The 19,349-nt window shown below is 48.3% G+C and overlaps 1 protein-coding gene, 1 long non-coding RNA gene and 1 pseudogene across 7 annotated transcripts in view; 1 reads left to right on the forward strand and 2 right to left on the reverse strand.

Annotated features, from left to right (window-relative positions):
• Positions 1-661: 661 nt before the first annotated feature.
• On the reverse strand, positions 662-862 carry LOC112312150 (U2 spliceosomal RNA; annotated as a pseudogene).
• Positions 863-6,069: 5,207 nt separating this feature from the next.
• BMP4 (bone morphogenetic protein 4) overlaps positions 6,070-19,349 on the reverse strand; it is a 162,323-nt gene continuing 149,043 nt past the window's right edge. Inside the window, exons 1-4 of one of the 6 annotated variants that reach the window (XM_024567759.3) lie at positions 12,965-13,097; positions 9,636-9,760; positions 8,184-8,563; positions 6,070-7,196 (exon numbers count right to left, since the gene is read on the reverse strand). In XM_024567759.3, coding sequence (XP_024423527.1) covers positions 6,340-7,196; positions 8,184-8,556 — 1,230 coding nt within the window. In that variant the 5' untranslated portion in view covers positions 8,557-8,563; positions 9,636-9,760; positions 12,965-13,097 and the 3' untranslated portion in view covers positions 6,070-6,339. Of the gene's footprint in view, positions 7,197-8,183; positions 8,564-9,635; positions 9,761-10,247; positions 10,374-10,580; positions 10,698-12,754; positions 13,098-19,349 lie in introns of those variants that run through there. The other 5 variants (XM_024567757.3, XM_024567758.3, XM_053928913.2 and 2 more) reach the window with 5 other exon arrangements.
• Positions 13,173-18,474, forward strand: LOC128781411 (uncharacterized). Its single transcript, XR_008427396.1, has 3 exons — positions 13,173-13,300; positions 15,562-15,756; positions 17,965-18,474. It is a non-coding gene; the product is annotated as an uncharacterized lncRNA (long non-coding RNA).

Below are 19,349 nucleotides of genomic sequence, written 5' to 3' on the forward strand. Positions count from 1 at the left end.
AAGGACTCAGGATGGTAAAAGAACTCACCTTTTGGAGGTAAATTAACTCTTTTAAGATACCATTGAACAAATTACTTCTCCACGCACTAAAAGTTCTCTCAGTGCCCTAAAACCTCAAAATCGCCTGAGATTAGTTTGCTCCTTCGAGGGTCAGGCCTCATAAAGCGCAAGTCCCTTTGGAAAAACATCTTTTGTCTGCCTTAGTTAAGGTACACAAAAGAAGCATGTGGAAATCACTCGGCAACTCGACATTTGTGTTTGACCCCAACCTACTGGAATCTGAAGGTTGAAAGTATCAAGGTCAGTTCGGAGCCTGGTAACCTAAATGTTTGAATAGGTTTCAATTTGGTAATTACTGAATTTAGATAATTCTAGCTCCCTTTGCCGTCACCCTCAGTTCCCAAGAAAATCGGTACAAGTAGTCAGGGCAAGAAAAGGAGGCAAACGTTAAATGCAGTAGAAAATGAATTTGCTAAACCAATGGCTTCTGAGCGTATGAGACAGATCTTTAGCATATCTCTTTCTCTGGGTCACAGTTAACTTTCTCCAGAAAGAAACATTCCCAAGATGATTAAATCAGGCGAATACAAGTGCTCCAATATAAAAGTTCCTGAGCCTCGGATGTCAAGTAACCCACTTTTTAGGACCTAAAGCATACAAAGGAGCATTCTGTTTAATACGGGGACCATGACGTTTAAGCAGAGCTTTAAAAAGGCATCAAAAATCTTGATGAAATTTGGAAGTGATGCCCACAACCCTGATATCATAGCCAGGCTGCTTTTTATTCCCTAAGGATAACCAAGTTTTAAACTGGTAAGAACAGGTACTACACGTGATCTCAGCCAAAAGGCTGAGAAGCGATAACCAACTTTTATATCCTGCCTACTTTCACACAAGAGGGAAGGAAGATGATCCTCATTAACATATGTATAATCCATACATTTGATATTTAAAATATGTTAATGTTATATTTATCTGAAATTGCAAAAAATGATACAAAATAAAAGTTATATGTAACTATATGGACAAAGACTAAAAAAGAATGGGAAAAAATAAATACCTGTTTTAGAGTGATGTGACTATAAGGGAATTTGTTTTCTTATAAAAAATTAAATGTCATTTTAATTAAAACTAGAAACAATAGAAGGAGGAAAGACATAGTTGCATCTAAACAACTAAAATGAGGTTATTACAATTGCACATTAAATACTTGGGGCTGAACTTTCTGAAGGTGAGGTTAACGCTTTGGGTTATGTAGCTCTTACTGACCAGTTGATGGAAGTCAGTTCTCAAAAGATACTCATTTTTCTACTTCTGAATCCTACTGGAATTCAAGGGACAGTGGGTATAGCCTTAAGCCTGCCTACTATTATCCTTGAAGAAGAACACTTCATTATTTTTGCATAATAATCAATAGAGGACTAATGTAAGTTAAACTCCACTCAAAAATTCTCTCTCTCTGACAATGTGCATATCTTTGGATTCTTCCCCTGGGTCCTACCTTAAGAATAAACTGCTTTCAAAACCAAATGGCACTGATTTAAAAATTCAGTCAGTATGAGGCTTGAGAGGAACAGCGACACAGTTTCTCAGCTGAATCCTGGGCAACTACGTGCAGGATGGTGGTAGAGGAACAGTGAAGCGGGTGGAGGAGCAAGCCTTAGAATCCAGTACTTCAAACTCTCAGTCAGTGTGCTCTGGAGCCTTCAGAAAATTGAGTGCTGGGCATGGCTCTGGTTAATAAAACTGAAAATATATATATATAATGTACACACACACATATATAAAGTAACGACAATGAAACTATGCAAGACTAGAACCTATTTGCCCCTTAGCTAGAGGTTCGAGGATTTAGGATGGAAAGGGAGCATGTTGTTTTTAAATATTTTCTTAAGGAATCAAGTTATAAAAAGTGAAAAGAGATCAATGAGATCTTTTCTTCAGAAAATGTGGCAAAACTAAAAGCTGGACTTAAGAAATTCTCATTAGTAACATAACACAGCAAATTATTGTTCCATCTTGTCTTCTTTTCCTCAAGTTTCACATTTTTTGAAGTAAACATTTCTGAATCCTATAGCATTATACTTCTTGAATAGTTTGGTCTGAACAACATAAGAGTGTTTATATTTTCATTCAGAGTTTTTAGAGATTATTTTGAATAGAGAAAAAGCAGAGACAACTGGAACTTGATTCGGTTAATACCTTAAAGTGACTTAGGAATGGAATGGCTTCCTCTTTTTCCAGGATTGACTAAATGTTACACACCTTGAATTTTTTATTTGTTTTCCAAGTGTTCTGGTGACTTTTTAAAAAATAAAAATATAAAAGCAATCCAAACTATTTCCCTAAAACCAGTCACTTTTCTTCATTGAAGACCACTCAGTTTCAAACAGACTATTTATTCTGCAATCAAGTGTTGAAAGCATAGGGAAGTGGGACACTTGCAATCCCACTGGCGACACGTTTCTAGCCACTCCGAGTTTATTTCCGGTTAAGTTTTCAAATTGTGCTAGTGTATTTCAAATGGTACACCTGAAAAATCCTGCATCAATTCCAATTTGGCAGTCCACCAATTATCCTAAATTCCCCCGGGGAATACTAATAACTTTCTGATTCTCCGGTAATCTAAGGTCATCAATGTGGCTTTTGCATTGTTCTTGGCATTTTGAAAGGAGAATGGTTGTATATTTTATACAATTTGCTTTGTGTGGAAGCACAAAGGCAGTTTGGAAACGTGGGCCTCCGCTTTATTGGCTTCAATTCACCTTAGGGATCACCATTCAGAGTCCCGGGCTTTAGGTTGCAGGTGGAGGGTGAGGGCACTGAGTCCTCGGGCCACAGGCCCAGAGGAGGTCAGCTGAGGTGCTATCAAGAAATTATGGGCCTGGCATCCCGCTTCTGAAAGAAATCAGCCAACCTCACTCAAGCACATTTCTTCTACTCCACTCCCTCCCGCAAAGTTTGGAGGGAGGTAGTGATGGCAGTTCAGGCCGAGGCCGGGGCTCTGTGTCTTCGAGGAGGCTAAGACCGCGGCTCCTGGGACGTGGCCATGGTCGTTTCCCCTCTCTAGATGCTCGCATTCAGTCACTACAAGATGCGGTCCCATTGTAGACTCTATGCAAGGAGACCCTCACTCCCTAATTGCTGCTCTCCGCCCCCCAACAGAAAACCCCTAAAGATATAGACGCCTCTTACACCCCTCCATCCACTTGAGCGTGCTCCCCAGACTCCCTGGCTCTGCGGGGCCGCTTGACCCCATTTCACCTTCAAGGTGCGGAGCACCAGCCCTTAGATCGTGCGTGCACTACTCAGATCCGCTTGTCTTTGCATAGCTTCACTTGTGCCGGCTCCGGAAGGGCGGAGGAGCTGGACGGGTGGTCAGTCGGGAGGAGCGGGGGGGGGGGGGGGGGGGGGGGGGGGCCTGAAATCTGCAGCTTGGGTGGGGATGGGGCTGGAGGGAGCAAGCCCGCGGTGCCGCTCCCGCTTGGCCACTAGGTGCACGGTCGGTCCTGGCGGGGAGGACGCCCTCTGGCGCCCCGCCGCCGCAGAGCCCAGGAGCTCCCAGCTCAGGCGGGGGCGGAGCCTGTCCTCGGGATTTTGACGTCAGTCCAAGGCCAAGTGATTATTGGGGTCCGCCAGCGCCGCCGCCGCTGCCCGGAGCCCTCACAGTGTGGCGCTGCCCGGCAGGGGGCAAGGGGGTGGTGGAATGAAGCACAGTCAAGACAGAAAACAAAGTCAGCAGGTCACCTGGCAGGTTCTGAGGGAATTATGCAACGAAAGCCGGGGAATACGTGATGCGTTCCACCATCCCCCTCTCTTTTTTTACCCCCTGAAGCTCCTAGGAAGCCAGTTCCAGTTTAAGGGTTGGGCAGGGATCGACCAGGCAGCTCCTCTGTTGTGGTTATCACTTTGCTGAACTCCTGAAGAGTGATTCTTTCTCCCCACCGTCCTTAAAGTAATGGGAACATTACTCTGGGGGGAAAGAAATAAATAAAGAGATGAAGGGGCAAATGGCAGGCGCGATCCAAAAGCAACGATGAGAAGACCAAATCCTGTTATCAAATCATCTTTACGCATATTCAATTCCTTTTCTCCTCTCAATAAGAATTTAAAGAGTTAACGCTGGCCATAGCGTGTTGTTTTTCATGCTAACATTGTGGCATTAGGACTATTTTGTTAACTAGGTATATGCAATTCACAGAATTTCACGGTAAATTCCCCAGACCAAATATTTGGCTGAACAAATAAACAACATTATCCATTCCTGAAAATAAGCCAGTAGAAGTAGGGGGAGGGTGGGGGGAGGGTGGTTGCTAGAAAGTGACCTGAGCCAGGCAGCCACTGGGCTCAGGACTCGCCCCGGATAATTTGTCCAAGTGCTAGAGATCTGCGGGTTCCCTTGCAGTGACACGGACATTTCAGAAAGTTGCTGGAAATCGGGCAAAACAAAACGAGGCCGCCTGAGGGGAACCCATAATGGGCTTCCCCTAAATGATTTATTCGACCTCCATACCATTAATCAAAGGGGCAGCGACCTGGGAGACTAGAGGAGGGGGAAATATCTCTTTGCAGGGAGTTTTGGAGGAACTGTGGAGTCTTGCTGCCTTTGCCTGGGGCTCTGATCTCCTCTCTCCACCTGCGCTCTCCAGGGAGCTGGGGCTTTGGCAACCGTTCCACTTCTATTTTTATTGGTTTCCACTAAGCTGCTCATTTTGGAGGATTGTAGGACTTCAGTAATTAAAAACAAAAATGAATCCTGCTTCACCCACCCTATTCCCAAGAGTACGTGGAAGTGTGTGTACATGTGTGCAGGGGGTGCACACACCACCACCACCCCAGGCCACCTTCACAATGGAGAAATGCACTTCTATCAGCCCACTCCACATTGCTTTTCTCCCACGCACATCCAAGCCTTTGCAGAAGAAAAAAAAATGCACACATAAGAAATGAGCCTAAGCAGGCTGAAATTCCAGGGCTTAATTTAGTTGCTGGTGGCAAGTAATAAAAAGCAAAGGTCCCTCCTCTGGTCCTCTCAGCCACTGTATGCCTGTTCTTTCAGAAAGTCATTTCCGTGCCTTGCTGGCAGCCCTTCATTGAGAGAGACTGCTTAAGCACATTAGCATTTTCCTTTTTCACTTTGGCCAAAATTTGAGCTTTCTCCTTGAAGAAATTGTGGCTCAGAACATCACATCGAAGTGCATCACTCTCTGTCCAGCTCCAGGGAAGGGGGACAGGCAGTACAGAGATGAGGAAAGCTGGCATATGACCCAAGAGAATCTATATAGTGGAACACTTTTACAGTGCCTGCTTGGAAATTCTGACCCTTCAGCATCTGACCCCATTGCCACCGCCCCCCCCCGCCAGTCCTATCTGAACTCGAAAAAGGTATTCGTGTGGGAATAGGAGACAAGAAAAAGAAGTCAAAAATACTATAGAATTCTACCACATGGTATATTAAAATAGTGGTCACCAAACTTTTTGAAGGTAAGGCACATTACTTATTTTATTGGCTAAAACCCACTTCTCAAAAAAAAAAAAACTGTTAAAAACACACACATGTATACATGTTAATATGTGAGTGTGCAAATTAGTTTTGAGTTGAAGTATACAACATTGAGGCCTATCATAACTGGAGACATCCCGGAGTAGCATAAAAGCAGAGGTGGGAATCATTTCCTGAGAGTTGAGATTCTTATCCATCACACTTCGCTGGGAATGCACCTCTAACAGGTGAGCAAATCCAGAAGATGTACAAGGAGCCTAAAACTCAGTCTTTAATCTGGCTTACTCCTTTTATCCCACTGTTTCTCCAAGGCATGTGTCATCCAGATGGGAGAGGATGCTGCGTCCTTGTTAACATTAAATAGAAATGGAAAACAATTCATCCTGGCAATTACCATCTCTCTCTACCATCAGTTTACTTCCTGTCCCTAGAACTTAACCACCTCCAGTCGCCACCCTCTGACTTCCACTCTGCCCCCAGCCCTACCTCAACAGGAAAAAAAAAAAAATCTCATTCACAAGAGATGGGGCAGAAGGAAAAGAAAAAGGATTCGTGAGAAAATAATATAGTTTACCTTTAAAATAATGACTCATTTTATTTTTTCTTTTAATACGTAGTTATAAATATATTTTGTCAAAATATATGATCAATATGGTCAAAACATTTGCACGTAAAGTCATAAATAAGGTCAAGGTGAATGTTTAGGATTTTTTCCTTTTTTTTTTTTTTTTTTTTTTAAGATAAAAGTCCAGCTATAAGGAAGCAGTCTGTGTAGTCTGTGGGTGAGTGGATGGGAATGTACGTGTGTGTGAGTGTGTCCCCAAGGACCGCTGGTCTCAGCGGCACCCACATCCCTCTACTACCATCTCCTGATAGTTTTTCAGTACCACCTTGTCATACTCATCCAGGTAGAGCATGGAGATGGCACTCAGTTCAGTGGGAACACAACAGGCTTTGGGGATACTGGAATTGACAGAGTTGACCAGGGTCTGCACGATGGCATGGTTGGTTGAGTTGAGGTGGTCAGCCAGTGGAAAGGGGCAGTCCCCGTGGCAGTAGAAGGCCTGGTAGCCTGGTGGGGCCACAATCCAGTCGTTCCAGCCCACATCACTGAAGTCCACATAGAGTGAGTGGCGACGGCAGTTCTTATTCTTCTTGCGGGCCCGCTGTGGGTGATGCTTGGGGCTACGCTTGGCCCTTCGCCGTCGGGTCAAGGCATGTCCCCGGCCATCATGGCCAAAGGTGACCAGGAGGGGCCGGAGCTGTGCCCAATCCCCACTCCCTTGAGGTAACGATCGGCTAATCCTGACATGCTGGCCCTGGTGGGTCCGTGTCTGATGGAGGTGAGTCACCTCAATGGCCAGCCCATAGTTCGGCTGCTTCTCCCGGGTCCAGCGAAGGACTGCAGGACTCACATCAAAAGTTTCCCACCGTGTCACATTGTGGTGGACCAGTCTCGTGTCCAGTAGTCGTGTGATGAGGTGCCCAGGCGCCACTTCTGCCGGGGGCTTCATAACCTCATAAATGTTTATTCGGTGGTAGCCCTGCTCCCAATCAGGGCCCTGGTCCACCTGCTCCCGGAAAAGTCGAAGCTCTGCAGACGAGATCACCTCGTTCTCTGGGATGCTGCTGAGGTTAAAGAGGAAACGAAAAGCAGAGCTTTCGCTGGTCCCTGGGATGTTCTCCAGATGTTCTAGGCACAGTTAGGAAGAAAAAGGGGAAGGGGGGTGGGGGGTGGAAAAAGCACATGAACTTTTCTGAGAGATTGAAAAGTCAAGAAATAGCTAAGAGTTGGGTGATGAGTGGTGAATTCTGTTTATATAGTGGAAGCCTATTTGGGGGAAGCAAGCATATCTTTTAATTTGAAGAAGCAGATAAGTGGGGCAGCTAGCAAACTCAAAGGGACTTAGCTAGCATTCTGCAAGCACCAAAGACAGAAAGTATCTCCCAACCTCCTTTATATGTCTAATAATTTCCATGTGTCAACTCCTTATTCCACCACCATTGAGACTCCCCTTTTAAAGCCCTCTTGGCTTTGTGTACACAGTTTTCTTTACAAGTGGTTGTAAAGAAAAAGAGGGGCCAACAGAGCAGAGGCAGGAGGAAACATGCACACAACCACCCTCTCCCTCTTCCTCCGTTTTCGAGTATGTTACTAAACATTTCCCCAGCGATCTTGGAAACACAGAGCATGCCTTGTTGATCATGTTACAGAGGGGAAAATAAATTCCAACACAGTAATGATGCTGGTGGATTAATAACTCAGATTTACTTTGGAAAAGAAACATCCGCTAGGAAACATTCAGATCGGATTACAAGGCCCCTATTGAATAAACCCGACAAACACACAGCTGTAACATTAAATTCAGTAGGTGCTTTGAAAAAAAAAAAAACGGGCAGAAAACCTGGCAGAAAATGCTTTGATATAGCAAAAACATACCGCTGGGGCTAGCCCACGTCTGAGTGGTGTCATTCCCCTTCCCTCAGCCCCTCCCCTCTGTCTCAGAAAAATAAATTTAGCCACAGCTCTGGAAATTCTTGGAGGTAGTCAGCTCTGTTCCCCAGCCTGCTGGATTTGGGGCTTTGATGTAACCTGAACCCTTCTCCCCCAGGGCTTCCACTGCCCCACCGGCCAACCCTATTGGCCCTCCCCCAGCCCAAACTCGGGGCAGGGACTGACCTTCGTGGTGGAAGCTTCTCACGGTGTTGGCCCGACTGGCCGGGCGCTCAGGGTACTCCAGCGCGATGCCGCGGATCTGCTCTTCCTCCTCCTCCTCCCCAGACTGGAGCCGGTAAAGATCCCGCATGTAATCCGGGATGACAGCGCTCTTGCTAGGCTGCGGGCGGCGGCGCAGCCCGAACATCTGCAGAAGTGTAGCCTCGAAGTCCCGCAGGAGCTCATGGCTCTGCCCTGAGCGGCGTCCTCCCGCGTGGCCCTGAATCTCGGCGACTTTTTTCTTCCCCGTCTCAGGTATCAAACTAGCATGGCTCGCGCCTCCTAGCAGGACTTGGCATAATAAAACGACCATCAGCATTCGGTTACCAGGAATCATGGTGTCTCTGGGGAGGGGGAGGAGGTGAAAGGTTAAAGAATAAATAAACACCAATAACTAGACAGAAATGGAGATGTCTCCGCATATGCACATAGGGCGAGAGATAGAGGGTCAAGATGTAAAACAGGTCAGAAAGATCAAGTTTGTGTCTTCTCCCTCACACACCCCCCTCCACCACCAGCTGCAGCCATGCAAGGCCTGAAAGTAGGAATTGCCCTGTAATTACTTGGTCTAACTTGTTTACAGTCAAATAACCCCAAATCAGATAGCCTCCATCCTGTTAATCTTTTTTTGTCCCAACTGCTATCTGAGCCATGATCTCAGCTTGGCTTCTTCAAGGATAAACAGTTAACATTGAGGGGGTAAAAAGGGTGGGGGAGGGAGAATTCAAATGCCATCGCTCTCCACTTCAGAACTTCAGTCTCTCCCCCTCTTCCTCCACCCCCATCTTCTTCCTCCGCCCTCCCAGCCCAATTTCCACAACTTCCAGCTGGTTGGGAGCAGGAGGGAGGAAAAGCAGGGAAGCAGGGCCAGGGCAAAGACACGGGGCGGCAGGGTCCAGAGGCCGAGATCGAGAACGTGGTCTGGAAGCTGACCGAGTGGCTCGACGGTTTATTTTACCGTGGCCGATGAGTTTGAAATGCCCAGCAAAACGCATCTGATCGTGCCGCTCGCTCACTCCCAGGGAAGGGTGGGGGGGATTCCGGGAGTGACCTCTGAATTCTGACAAGCAGCTGGGAACGCGACAAGGGGGCATCGGGAATGCCCCCAGTCAAGTGGGAAGGCGGGTGATTAGCCCATAAGGTACAACCCGGGGTGCGGGACCTTTCTTCTCTTTAGCTCCGTCTCGCTCCGCTTTCTTACAACGCACCCAATCTGAGAGCGCGAGCGGGAGCACTTCAAACAGAACCGGTCCGCCTAGAGCACCACGGCTGCCCCGCCAAGAAGAAAGCGACGGCGCTGCCAGAAAGCGGAGTGTGGGCTCTGGAGGGCAGGTCCGACGGGAGGGACGCGAGACGCGCAGAGGCGGGGAGGGCAGAGTGAACTCCCGGGAGGGGAAGGAAGAGGTGTCTACTCACTGACAGAAAACAAGGCATATAATAACAGTCCATGATTCTCGACAGCCAATCTGGAACAAACTTGCTGGAAAGGCTCAGAGGAGCTGCAGCAGTGCGGAGCTCTGGATGGCACTACGGAATGGCTCCTAAAATGAATATTTGAATATAATGAGACTGGCGCAGACGGGCTGTTTTTCTTCCAGCCCCTCGGGCTCACGTGACCGCGGAGGCCCCGCCCCGCGCACGGAGGAGCCCGCCCACCCCGCGCCCGGCGGCGAAAGGGCCCGCACGCCTCCGCGCGGCCCCGCCCCCTCCCGGAGAGGCCCGCCTCCCAGCCCGCGGCCGGCAATTCCAGCTGCCCGGGAGGAGGTCCCGGCCGCGATCGGCAGAGCCCTCCGCGGGTCCCCGAGCACGGCGAGCGGAGGACGCACCCCCGCCTCTACCTGCGGCGTTCGGGACGGCCGGCGGGGCCCTGGCCCCAAGCCGGGGGGTCCGGGGCTCACTCCAGGGGCTGCGCCTTTCAGCGCAAACCCGGGTCCAGACGGCCGGGAGCGGGCGCGGCGGAGTCACAGCCCCCGAAAACCTCACCACCAAGGGGCAGTTAAGAAGGAAAGCGCTAAGAGACACACGTACGCGCGCGCGCACCCCACGGCTTCCTCCCCAGGGTCCCCGCGAGGCCAAATGCTGCTCCTAGCGACAGTCACCCCGCGACGAGCGCCTGCGAGCGCACAGCCTAAAAGCGGCTGACCAAGTCCGGCGCCGGGCCGGAGGGTGGCGGTGGTTGGCGCGACCGACGTGGGAAAGTGGGGAGGGAGCAGCCGCTAGGCTGTTTTTTCTTGTTCCATTACGGGGAGAATCTCACGATCCCCAAAGCAAACCATGAATCCCCACAGAAAGCTGTGGGTAGGGCCATCCTGGGTGGAGGCAGACTCAAAAGGAGGTGTCGCCGCGGAGGGGGCACATCACCAGTTTCAGGTCTTAAAGTCGCCGAGGCTTTACAACTCCCGACCCAGCGCAGAAAGGAAACCCCACCACGTTCCCAGGAGTGGAGAAAACCGTGAACAGCTTTCGGCCTGCGCTCGACCTCTGCGTCTGCGTGTCTCTCTCCAGCTTGTCTTATTTTTTAAACCACCACTCCTCCACCCAACCCCCCTCCACTTCCTTCCCCCACCCCCTTCCTCCTTTGCACCAGCTGCAGAATCGCAGCACATATTTCTTCAGGAATATTACCAATCCATAGCTCAAGGAATTACTGGGATATCCTGAATAGCCGAAGATGCTGCGCGCGTGGGTAGCTCAGCACAGGGGCCTTTTCGAAAACCTGACCCGCGCAAATCTGCGTCAGCGGGGCCCGCCCCGGGGTCCCGAGCCCCACGACTCCTGCTCAAAACCCCACTGCACCCCGCCTCCCTTTCCTGAGGCTGTTCTCAGTTCCTGCTGTGGGTCGCTGCAGACAGAGATCGAGGGCTCAGGTTGCCCGCCTTACTCTCACCCGCGAACAGGAGTTTCTTCTTGGGGGCAATCCAGTGAAGGCTTTGAGGAAGAGGAGTAAAAACAATCAAGCCTTTGGCCCTCCGCTCCGAGCCGCGGCTGTCCGGCGCTGCCCAACACCGCGGGGCCGGGGTGCGGAGGCCACCGGCGACGCTGCGCTACGGTCCCCGCCAGGAGAGAGCCGCGCCGTTTTCTGAGCGGCTTTAGGTTTTCCCGCTGCCGCGCCAGGCTGGGACTGACTGAGCAAGGGTTGGGGATAGCAAAAAGGATTTTCTTTTGGAGACTCCAGGAACCCTTAAAAAAAAAAAAAAGCCCTCTGGGAGGAGCTTTAGAAAGGGGGAACGCAGACGGAGAAGGGGCCGGTCCCCGCGGGGCGAAGGGACAGGGGAAGGGGTCGGCGTCTGGAATCTCCGGACAACCCAGGGGTGGCTGCGGTAGCGCACGCCGCGCTGGAACTCAGAGGCTGGGCAAGAGCTTGTGGTGTTTCAATTTCGGATTTAGTAAGTGGGATTCATCTCTAATCACGTTTTCCTCCCTGAATTTTTTAATAAAAAAGATAAAAGCTGAAAAGAACTTCGGACTGAACTTTTTCTTGGGAAGTGGGGCGGGGATGCAACTCCTGGCGACTGTCCCTCACTTCCCTGCCTGAATCTTCTCCCAACGCCGGTTTGTTCCGAGGTCACCTCAGTTTACCAAGTCCCCGTCTTTGGGGATTTTCACGTCTCACAAAACCTGGAGGCTACACACCGCAGTCCTTACAAACCATCCACGTAAAAGGTGCCCAGGAGGCGTCTGAGGCCGCAGGCCCAACTCCCACCGGGAGGGGTCTGCAGGGACCTGGGATTCCGGGACCCATTTCGGTCGGCTCCGGAAAGGGGGAGCCACGAAGAGCCGCGCGTCCGCGACTCTTCCTAGGACAGGGCTCCGCTGAAAGACTCGTCCCCAGAGCGCCTGGCATCCCGGCCATCGAGACCCCACACCACTAAATGATAGAGGAGAGGCTCCTGGGATGCTACAAGCCCGTGAAAATCGCTCGTGGAGGAGGCGCGTCTTGCCCCGGCAGTTGGCAAGCTCTCGGAGGCTCCAGTCGGCTGGGGGCCGGGTCGGGTGACACTCCCCTCCAGGCAGCCCCTCGCTCGGTGCGCGCGCTCCTGAGGCAGTAAAACAGCGCTCCGCACCTCCAACCAGCCCTAGTTAGGTGTTCTCCCTCCACCTTGTCGTCCCCTCACTCTCTTCCGACCTCTGAACCGACATTCCTTTCTCTCCTGGCTTTTCCCATCCGCAAACGCCAGGGTACCCGCAACGTGTTCGGCTCAAGACCTCGCAGACTCCCCAACGACGCCCAACCAAAGGCTTCTCTTCTGCCCTCCTCTCCTGCCCCAAACCTACGAAAGGTGAAAACGGCTATGGGACGGAGAAAGTGGCCTGGGTGGTGGAGGTAGTCGGTATGGAAGTGTCTTTCAGCGCCAGCATCCCTACCTCTAGCACCACCGTTGGGTAAAAGAAAATACCAAAAAAGGGGGGGTCACCTTTTGCCGCGACCACGGAATGAGCCCCCCGTTTTTCCTCCCACCCCCACCCCCACCCCCCACCAAGGATGCGCCTCGACCACTTCTGCCCAGCGCCCGGCGCCAAGCAGCTTTGCTCACCATAGGTCCCTGCAGTAGCGGGCTCGCCAGCAGCAGCTCCTGGGGACCTCTGAACAGCTGCTGTGAACCTAGGCGAGGGCTGAGGACTGGGGCGCTGCAGGCTCGAGACGGCGCGGACCCGAATCCCATCGGGGAGGGAGGCGAGACACTCAGCCCGGAGCGGCAGCGGCGTCCCGGGCTACCGCCCCTCAGCTCGGATGCCACACTCACCTAGCTTCCGGGCCGGGCTCCGCACTCCTGCCCGCCCTCCCTCCCGCTCTGCCCTCCCGCATCTTCTCCTTCCTCCTCTTTCCCCCTCGGTTTCTTTCTTTCCTTCCTCCTCCTCTTCCCTGGCAGCCCCTCCCTTCTTCCCTCCTCCCTGGTTCGCCTCCCTTTCTGGGATGGGAGCCCCGCCCACATCCTCCGATCCAGCCGCCGGGCCTCGCCTCGCAGGCCGGTCCCGGAAGCCCGGGCAGCGCCGGAGTCCGCAGCTGCCGCCTGGGCTGGGACGCTGCTGCCTGCAGCCCTGGGAAGCGTCCGGGACTCACCTGGGGACCACGTGCAGAGGTACTAGAAAGCATGCACCGACTAGTCGCCGTACCTTCCAAAAATACCCATGGGAGTCTGGGCTTCCCTGAGTTTAGAGTAACTGCTGCCCAAACTGATGATTAAAACATTGAGTAATCACCATTTACCCTGAGTAATTAGAGATAATGAAACACCTCTAAAATCAGGTTATGGAGAAAGGAGCTGCTGGATTGGTTTTAAGGGTGGCCTTCCATAAACAGTTAAAGGATTTCCAAAGGTTGAGAAACAGGCTGTGCACAGAACTGTGTGCCAGAGAGAGGTACCTCTTTGCCTATTAAAAATGCGACTTTCCTTCCAAAATATTTCTTTAAATGCTCGTTGTGGAGAGCCTTGGCGATGACCCTCAGAAAGACAGCCCCAATAAACAGTCCAGTTTCCCTCCTCCCCCACCAGGCCTAACGAACCCTTGCGAGGACAGAGATGGCTTGGAGACTGACTGGGGCCATAGTTTTTACAGTTGGAAAAGTCTGTGTATAACGCAGAAGCCTTCTGAGAACCTCCGCAGCAGTTATTTTTGTTGATATTATTGTTGATTTGTTTTGTTTGGTTGTGGAGCAACTAGGAATCCTTAACCTCAGCAACCGGCAAACGGACCTTCGGAAGAGGGAACAACCGCGGAAGCAACAACCGTTTTGGCCACAGGGAGAGAAAAGATACCCTTTGGTTTGTTTTTTAGGAAGAAAAGGGATGAGGAGTTGGCCCTTTCCTACAAGGAAGTGCTAGTAATCATGTTAGCAGGGAGGTGGAATGCAGGGCTTTAAAACCTTCCCAAACAGAAGCTAATTTCACACAGTGCCTCTGATGGAGCAGTGAGGGAGATATCAGCATCATCTCTCTGTTTTACAAACACGGAAGGGGAAGCCAGGTTAAAGGGACTTGCCTAGAGCCCTGAAGTAATCACAACCTCTGCTGTCTCTGGAGTCCTGAGTTAATGCTGCAGGGTGGGGCTAAGGGTCACAGCCCTGAGCTCCAGGTGGTCAGGCCAGTGCTGGAGGGTTGAGCATTTCCTGTCTTGGATTTCTTTCTCTGAGATAGACGGTACCCGTCACTGTGTAAGCGAAGCTTTTAGGTCTTTGCTTAAACAGATATTGGTCCAGACTAGCTCATCTGTATGAACTTTACAGTTACACAGCTTCGATATTTAGAAAACAAGAATTACAAAAGGTGGGAAGTACATGAGATCAGAGAAACAACTGTGAGACCAGGGCCACAGCGACCTGCCGTCTTTTCCAGGTTAGGCCTGTGAGGTCATTCAGCCCAATAATGCATTAAACTACAGAAATGAGCTGTCTGTCTTTGGGAAGTCCTTTAATTCCTGTGGGCCTCTGTTTTCTCATTTGCAGAATGATATGATTAGGCCAGATAATTTCATGCCCTCTTTCAATTTGAACATGATTTAATTTCTTAATTTAAATTTTATTAAACATCCACCTTCTTTCATTTTAAATCACTCTGCGCCTGCCTCTTCAAAGAACCTCTGATTAAATAGGGCAGGGCAATACCACCTCCCTGAAAGGATGCCTGACAGTATACCTCCAGCTTCCAACATAATCAAAATTACATTAATTATTATTAACAACAACACAAAATTAAAACCCCATTAAATAGTTACCTAATGTTTACTCTGGGGCATGAGGCAGTGTGTTCCTTCAACACACGGACTGGAGTAAGGACAGATTAAACGTTCACTGAGCCCCCCCTAATCAATAACTACTGTTTTAATCATTAACAAAATGTGTTCTTTAATATTTAAACTCAAAGACAACAGTGATATGCTGTGATTAAAAGCGGGGCTTTATTTTATTTTAAGGTACCAGATAATATAGTTTGTTTCTTTTTTAAGACCTAAATGATTTTGGATAAGAGCTATTTTCTCAGTTTGCTGGAACCCAGATAATAAAGTAGCCACCCATGAGTCTATGAGACGTATAGTCCAAGAGTGTCTAATTAAGCCACCTGACATACCTGTTTAGACCCTAATATGAATCTTCACATATGTGGTGGGAGAACTCAGTTCCAGGTCTCTTGGGACAGGTTTATTTCTAGCCCAAACTCTCTAATATCAACTCCCTTTACTCACTCCTCTTTTCCTTTTTTCATCCTTTCTCTTATGCCAAAGAACAAATTATTTGTTGGTTAGAGAGCTAAATCAATCATACTTTAGTAATCAGAGTTGGTAAGGGGAATCATCCAGTTTTTTGCCCACCTCGAGCCTACATGTGCATCTTGATTTTTTGTAGAACATAATACAGATGAACCAAATGAAACTGTACCCTTAACACATAGATCGGGAGGAGGAATCCGTCATATTTCAAGAGCAGCTTTGGCTCCTCTGCTGCTATTCTGAATGAATGGCATTCATTTGTTGGGTTTTTCTTGCCGAGCATTAAGAGAGAGTAGCTGGACAGCAAGCCTATGGGACAGCCTTTCTCCAGGTAAGTTCTGAGGGACAGAAGCTTCAGAACTAGGTTGAATGATCTGATAAAATAAAGATTTCCTGGCCCTGCCTAAAATCTGGACCCAGAAATTTACATATTTTACACAGTTTCCTGTTGATTCTGAGCACACTAAGGCTTGAGAACTACTATTTTAAAAGTTATTTCACTTATATTTCCAGGGCTGATAGATGCCGTTAAATGATACCTAGATATTATTAAACAAGCAAGGAATATGCTTGGCTTGTACTTTATAAACTGTTGTAGTAATTGTAGAATTACTATGCCCAGAACATATGAAATAGGTCTTTGCAAATGAAAAGATTCCTAATCCTATAGATATAGTAGCCCGTGCTTCTAGGTCCTTGATTAAGAACCACATCAGATCTTCAAACCTTCCTTGCCAATTAAGGTCTGTCGAAGCTATGTAAGGGTACTTTGAAGGAACTCCAGGACCATTGCTGGCTTTTGAGAAGTAGGAAGATAAACTGGAATTGGAATTACAAGAGATGTCTGGAACTTCCCAGGACCATTAATTTTCCTCATTAATATTTACCATTAGTTACATATTTCCTATCTAGCCCTCACAATAATCCTCCTAAAATCACCATTCTATAAATGAGAATCTGAAACTTAGAGAACTCATATTGGTTGCTCAAGGTCACAGAGCTAATAGTTGGTAGACCAAAAAGTCAGACCAGGTCAGTTTGTCTCCACCTCCACATGCTGTAAGCGGGAGCAAGCAGAGGGATGGATCCCCACAGCCACAGGTTCTGACTAAACAAGGCTTGTCCTGAAGGCTTTTCCCAAGGCCAAGCTGCCCCATTGTTGCACAAGCTGCTGCTCCTGCTCCATTGTTGCAGCCTGCTATTATAGAGAATTTCAGGATATCTACCCGGTTCTTAGAAGAAAGAACAAATCTAATTACAAAGCTCACTTTAAGGCAAGACTTTATGTGACTTTCCCCCGGGAAAAAGTTATGATCTTGAGAAAGAAGCTGTTTACCTCTCCTGGGTTTCAGCTTCCTCACTGTAAAATGTAAAGACTGACCATGTTCCTCACAGGTCTTTCTGAGGCCCCAAGATTGAGAAATAATATGTCTACTAGTTAAAAGCATGGTCAAATAGCTTAAGCTTCAGACTAACTGGTTTCCTCATTTATAAACGGAGAATAATGATTTCTATTTCATAATGTTCTTATAGGCATTAACTGAGTTAATGTAATAAAATGGCGGGCACATAAGTGCTCAACAGATATTAGCTCTTATTATTATCCTTTGCAAAGATTACGTGAGCAAAGTAGGTGAAGAGACACTCTGATTTGAATTTTACTTCACTTAGTGATAAACTTTTTTAAAGGAAGGGATTATATCTCATTTATTTTGTAATCATTGGTGCCACACACTTCTTAGACATTGATTGAATAAAGGCTGTTTCTACGAATCAGCATTCACTGAGTTAACATTCATATGATTAGTCTAGATAAATCTTTGCCAAGATAACTAATAACTGACAAAGTAGACACTCATAACTGCTGAGAATAAGGAAATTACAGACTAGATGACATATCCCAAGCATTTTCCATCTCTGATTTTCCTGATCCCTAATATGTCAAAACTATACAGTTTTTCTCTATATTTCTTGCTCAAATATAAACCCCTTTCCATTTCCCTTGTCGGAAGAAGAATTATAAGTGAATGCAAAGTTCTCCTCATTTGAGACTGTTGTCAACCCTTGATACACCTCAAAGCTAAATAATACTGGATTCTAATATCTTCTCATTGAATAAAATAAAATGCAGTACTACTTCAGTTCCTTATGCCTTAAATTATTGTCTTGCTACTTTCTAGAATATGGTGGTTCTTTTTTTTTTAATCCTTCAAAACAGACCATCAGAAATGAGAACTCCAATCAAAACCCCAGAGAGATCAGACAGATGAAAAGACTGCTTTTATGTCTTAACATGTTTAACATGTGGATGGCAGACAGGGCATGGCTATTGAGACTCCTCCCTTTCCAAGGAAGGGTTATCACAAAGAGGATGGAATTGGCACCCAGTAAAGGAGATTTGGCTTCTCCCTGTTTTAGGCTTCCTCTGCTTTAACGGTCAACTGTACCCACCTGATTCTACAGAAGGGATGCCCTGGGGAAATAGATTACTATAGAATGGATCAAGAAGGTTAAAACTGTGGAATATCTTTGTTCCCAGCACACACACCCGTCATGCTCTCTCTCACTCTCCCTGTTGTGTGTGAACCTGGATAAAGTTGCATCCCACCGTGGGGATGAGATTTGGAAGCAGCAGCAGACTCCTGCATGGACATCCTGCCATACCAAATGAGTCGTTGCAGTTTCCTAACCAGATGTCAGTTGGACAACACGATCCGGTATTCTCCCCTTAATTCATACTAACAGCTTTCTAATCTTCTGCAAGGAAAGCTTTGTCCAAAAAGGGTATGTGATCCAAGACATTTTTATTGTATAAGTGGAACTTGGATGTTTTTACATATAGTCTAAATATTTCATATCCTTGAGTGGGGCAAAGAGTGATTTTCACCAATGTCCTCTTCAAGAATGAATGTACATTTTTTTCTAATCCCCTCAGAGATTATGTATAGTTGTAATTAACACTCAAAAATGCTTGTGGATGTTCACTTTGTAAAAATTCATCAAGTTGTACACACGAGATTTGTGTATCTTTCTCTTTGTGTTATATGTCAATAAAGGGTTGCTAAAATTTGCTTTTGAAATCATTTTTTAAAGTTATATTCTTTGACCAGCATGTGAAGCTCTCTACCTAGAGATGATGTTTCTAGTCACCTCAGGTAACCAAAGGGCTGCCCAGAGTAAAACTAGGAGAATACTCTGTAGTCTGGTAGTGGCCACAGCACAGATAAAACAGGTCCATGGCTTCAGGGAATCCACTTCCGGACCTCCCAAAAAGAGCAGTTGCACCAACTCAGACCTGGCCACTGGGGACCACTTGGGCCGCAGTAGCCCCAGGTGGAGGCCAACAGGCCTGACTGGCTTGATACGTCTATCAAGCCCTGGGAGGGCGGGACTCTGGGCCAGAGAAGCGCCTAGAGGCACCTGAGCTTTGTACTCAGCTCTTCCCCTCCTTGGCTTCACTGCCAAAGATGCTTGGAATGGGCACTGCAAAGCGTCAGTCACTGGGGGGAAAAGGCAGGGACACCAGACACGTATTTCTTAAGACAGAAATGCACTAAGCCCAACAGAGAGGTAACAGCTTCATGAAAAGAAAGGGGCTCCATCCCCAGATTCTGGGAACGCTGGGCTTGGGGGGAGGGCCTCTCTTGATACCTCGCCAAAGCTGAGTCCCAGCTCAGACGCAGATAGAAGTCTTCAGCGCCCGTGGCCGAAGTTTGGCCATTTTCTAGGCCTTGCGTCCCCAGGGCCAGACTCAGAGATCACACAAACTCAAACTCAAAAGGAGTCACAGAAACCCACGAAGGGTGTTGAGAGACTGAGCTGCGAGGAAAGAAAGTGCGAGGTGGGTGTGAGGTTGCCGGAACCCGCGGACCTACATTGGCGGAGCAGCGAGAGGCACGGTGCTCACCTCCTACAGCAGATGGA

The sequence above is a fragment of the Desmodus rotundus genome, chromosome 7, assembly GCF_022682495.2.
Source record: "Desmodus rotundus isolate HL8 chromosome 7, HLdesRot8A.1, whole genome shotgun sequence".
NCBI classification, from domain to species: Eukaryota; Metazoa; Chordata; class Mammalia; order Chiroptera; family Phyllostomidae; genus Desmodus; species Desmodus rotundus.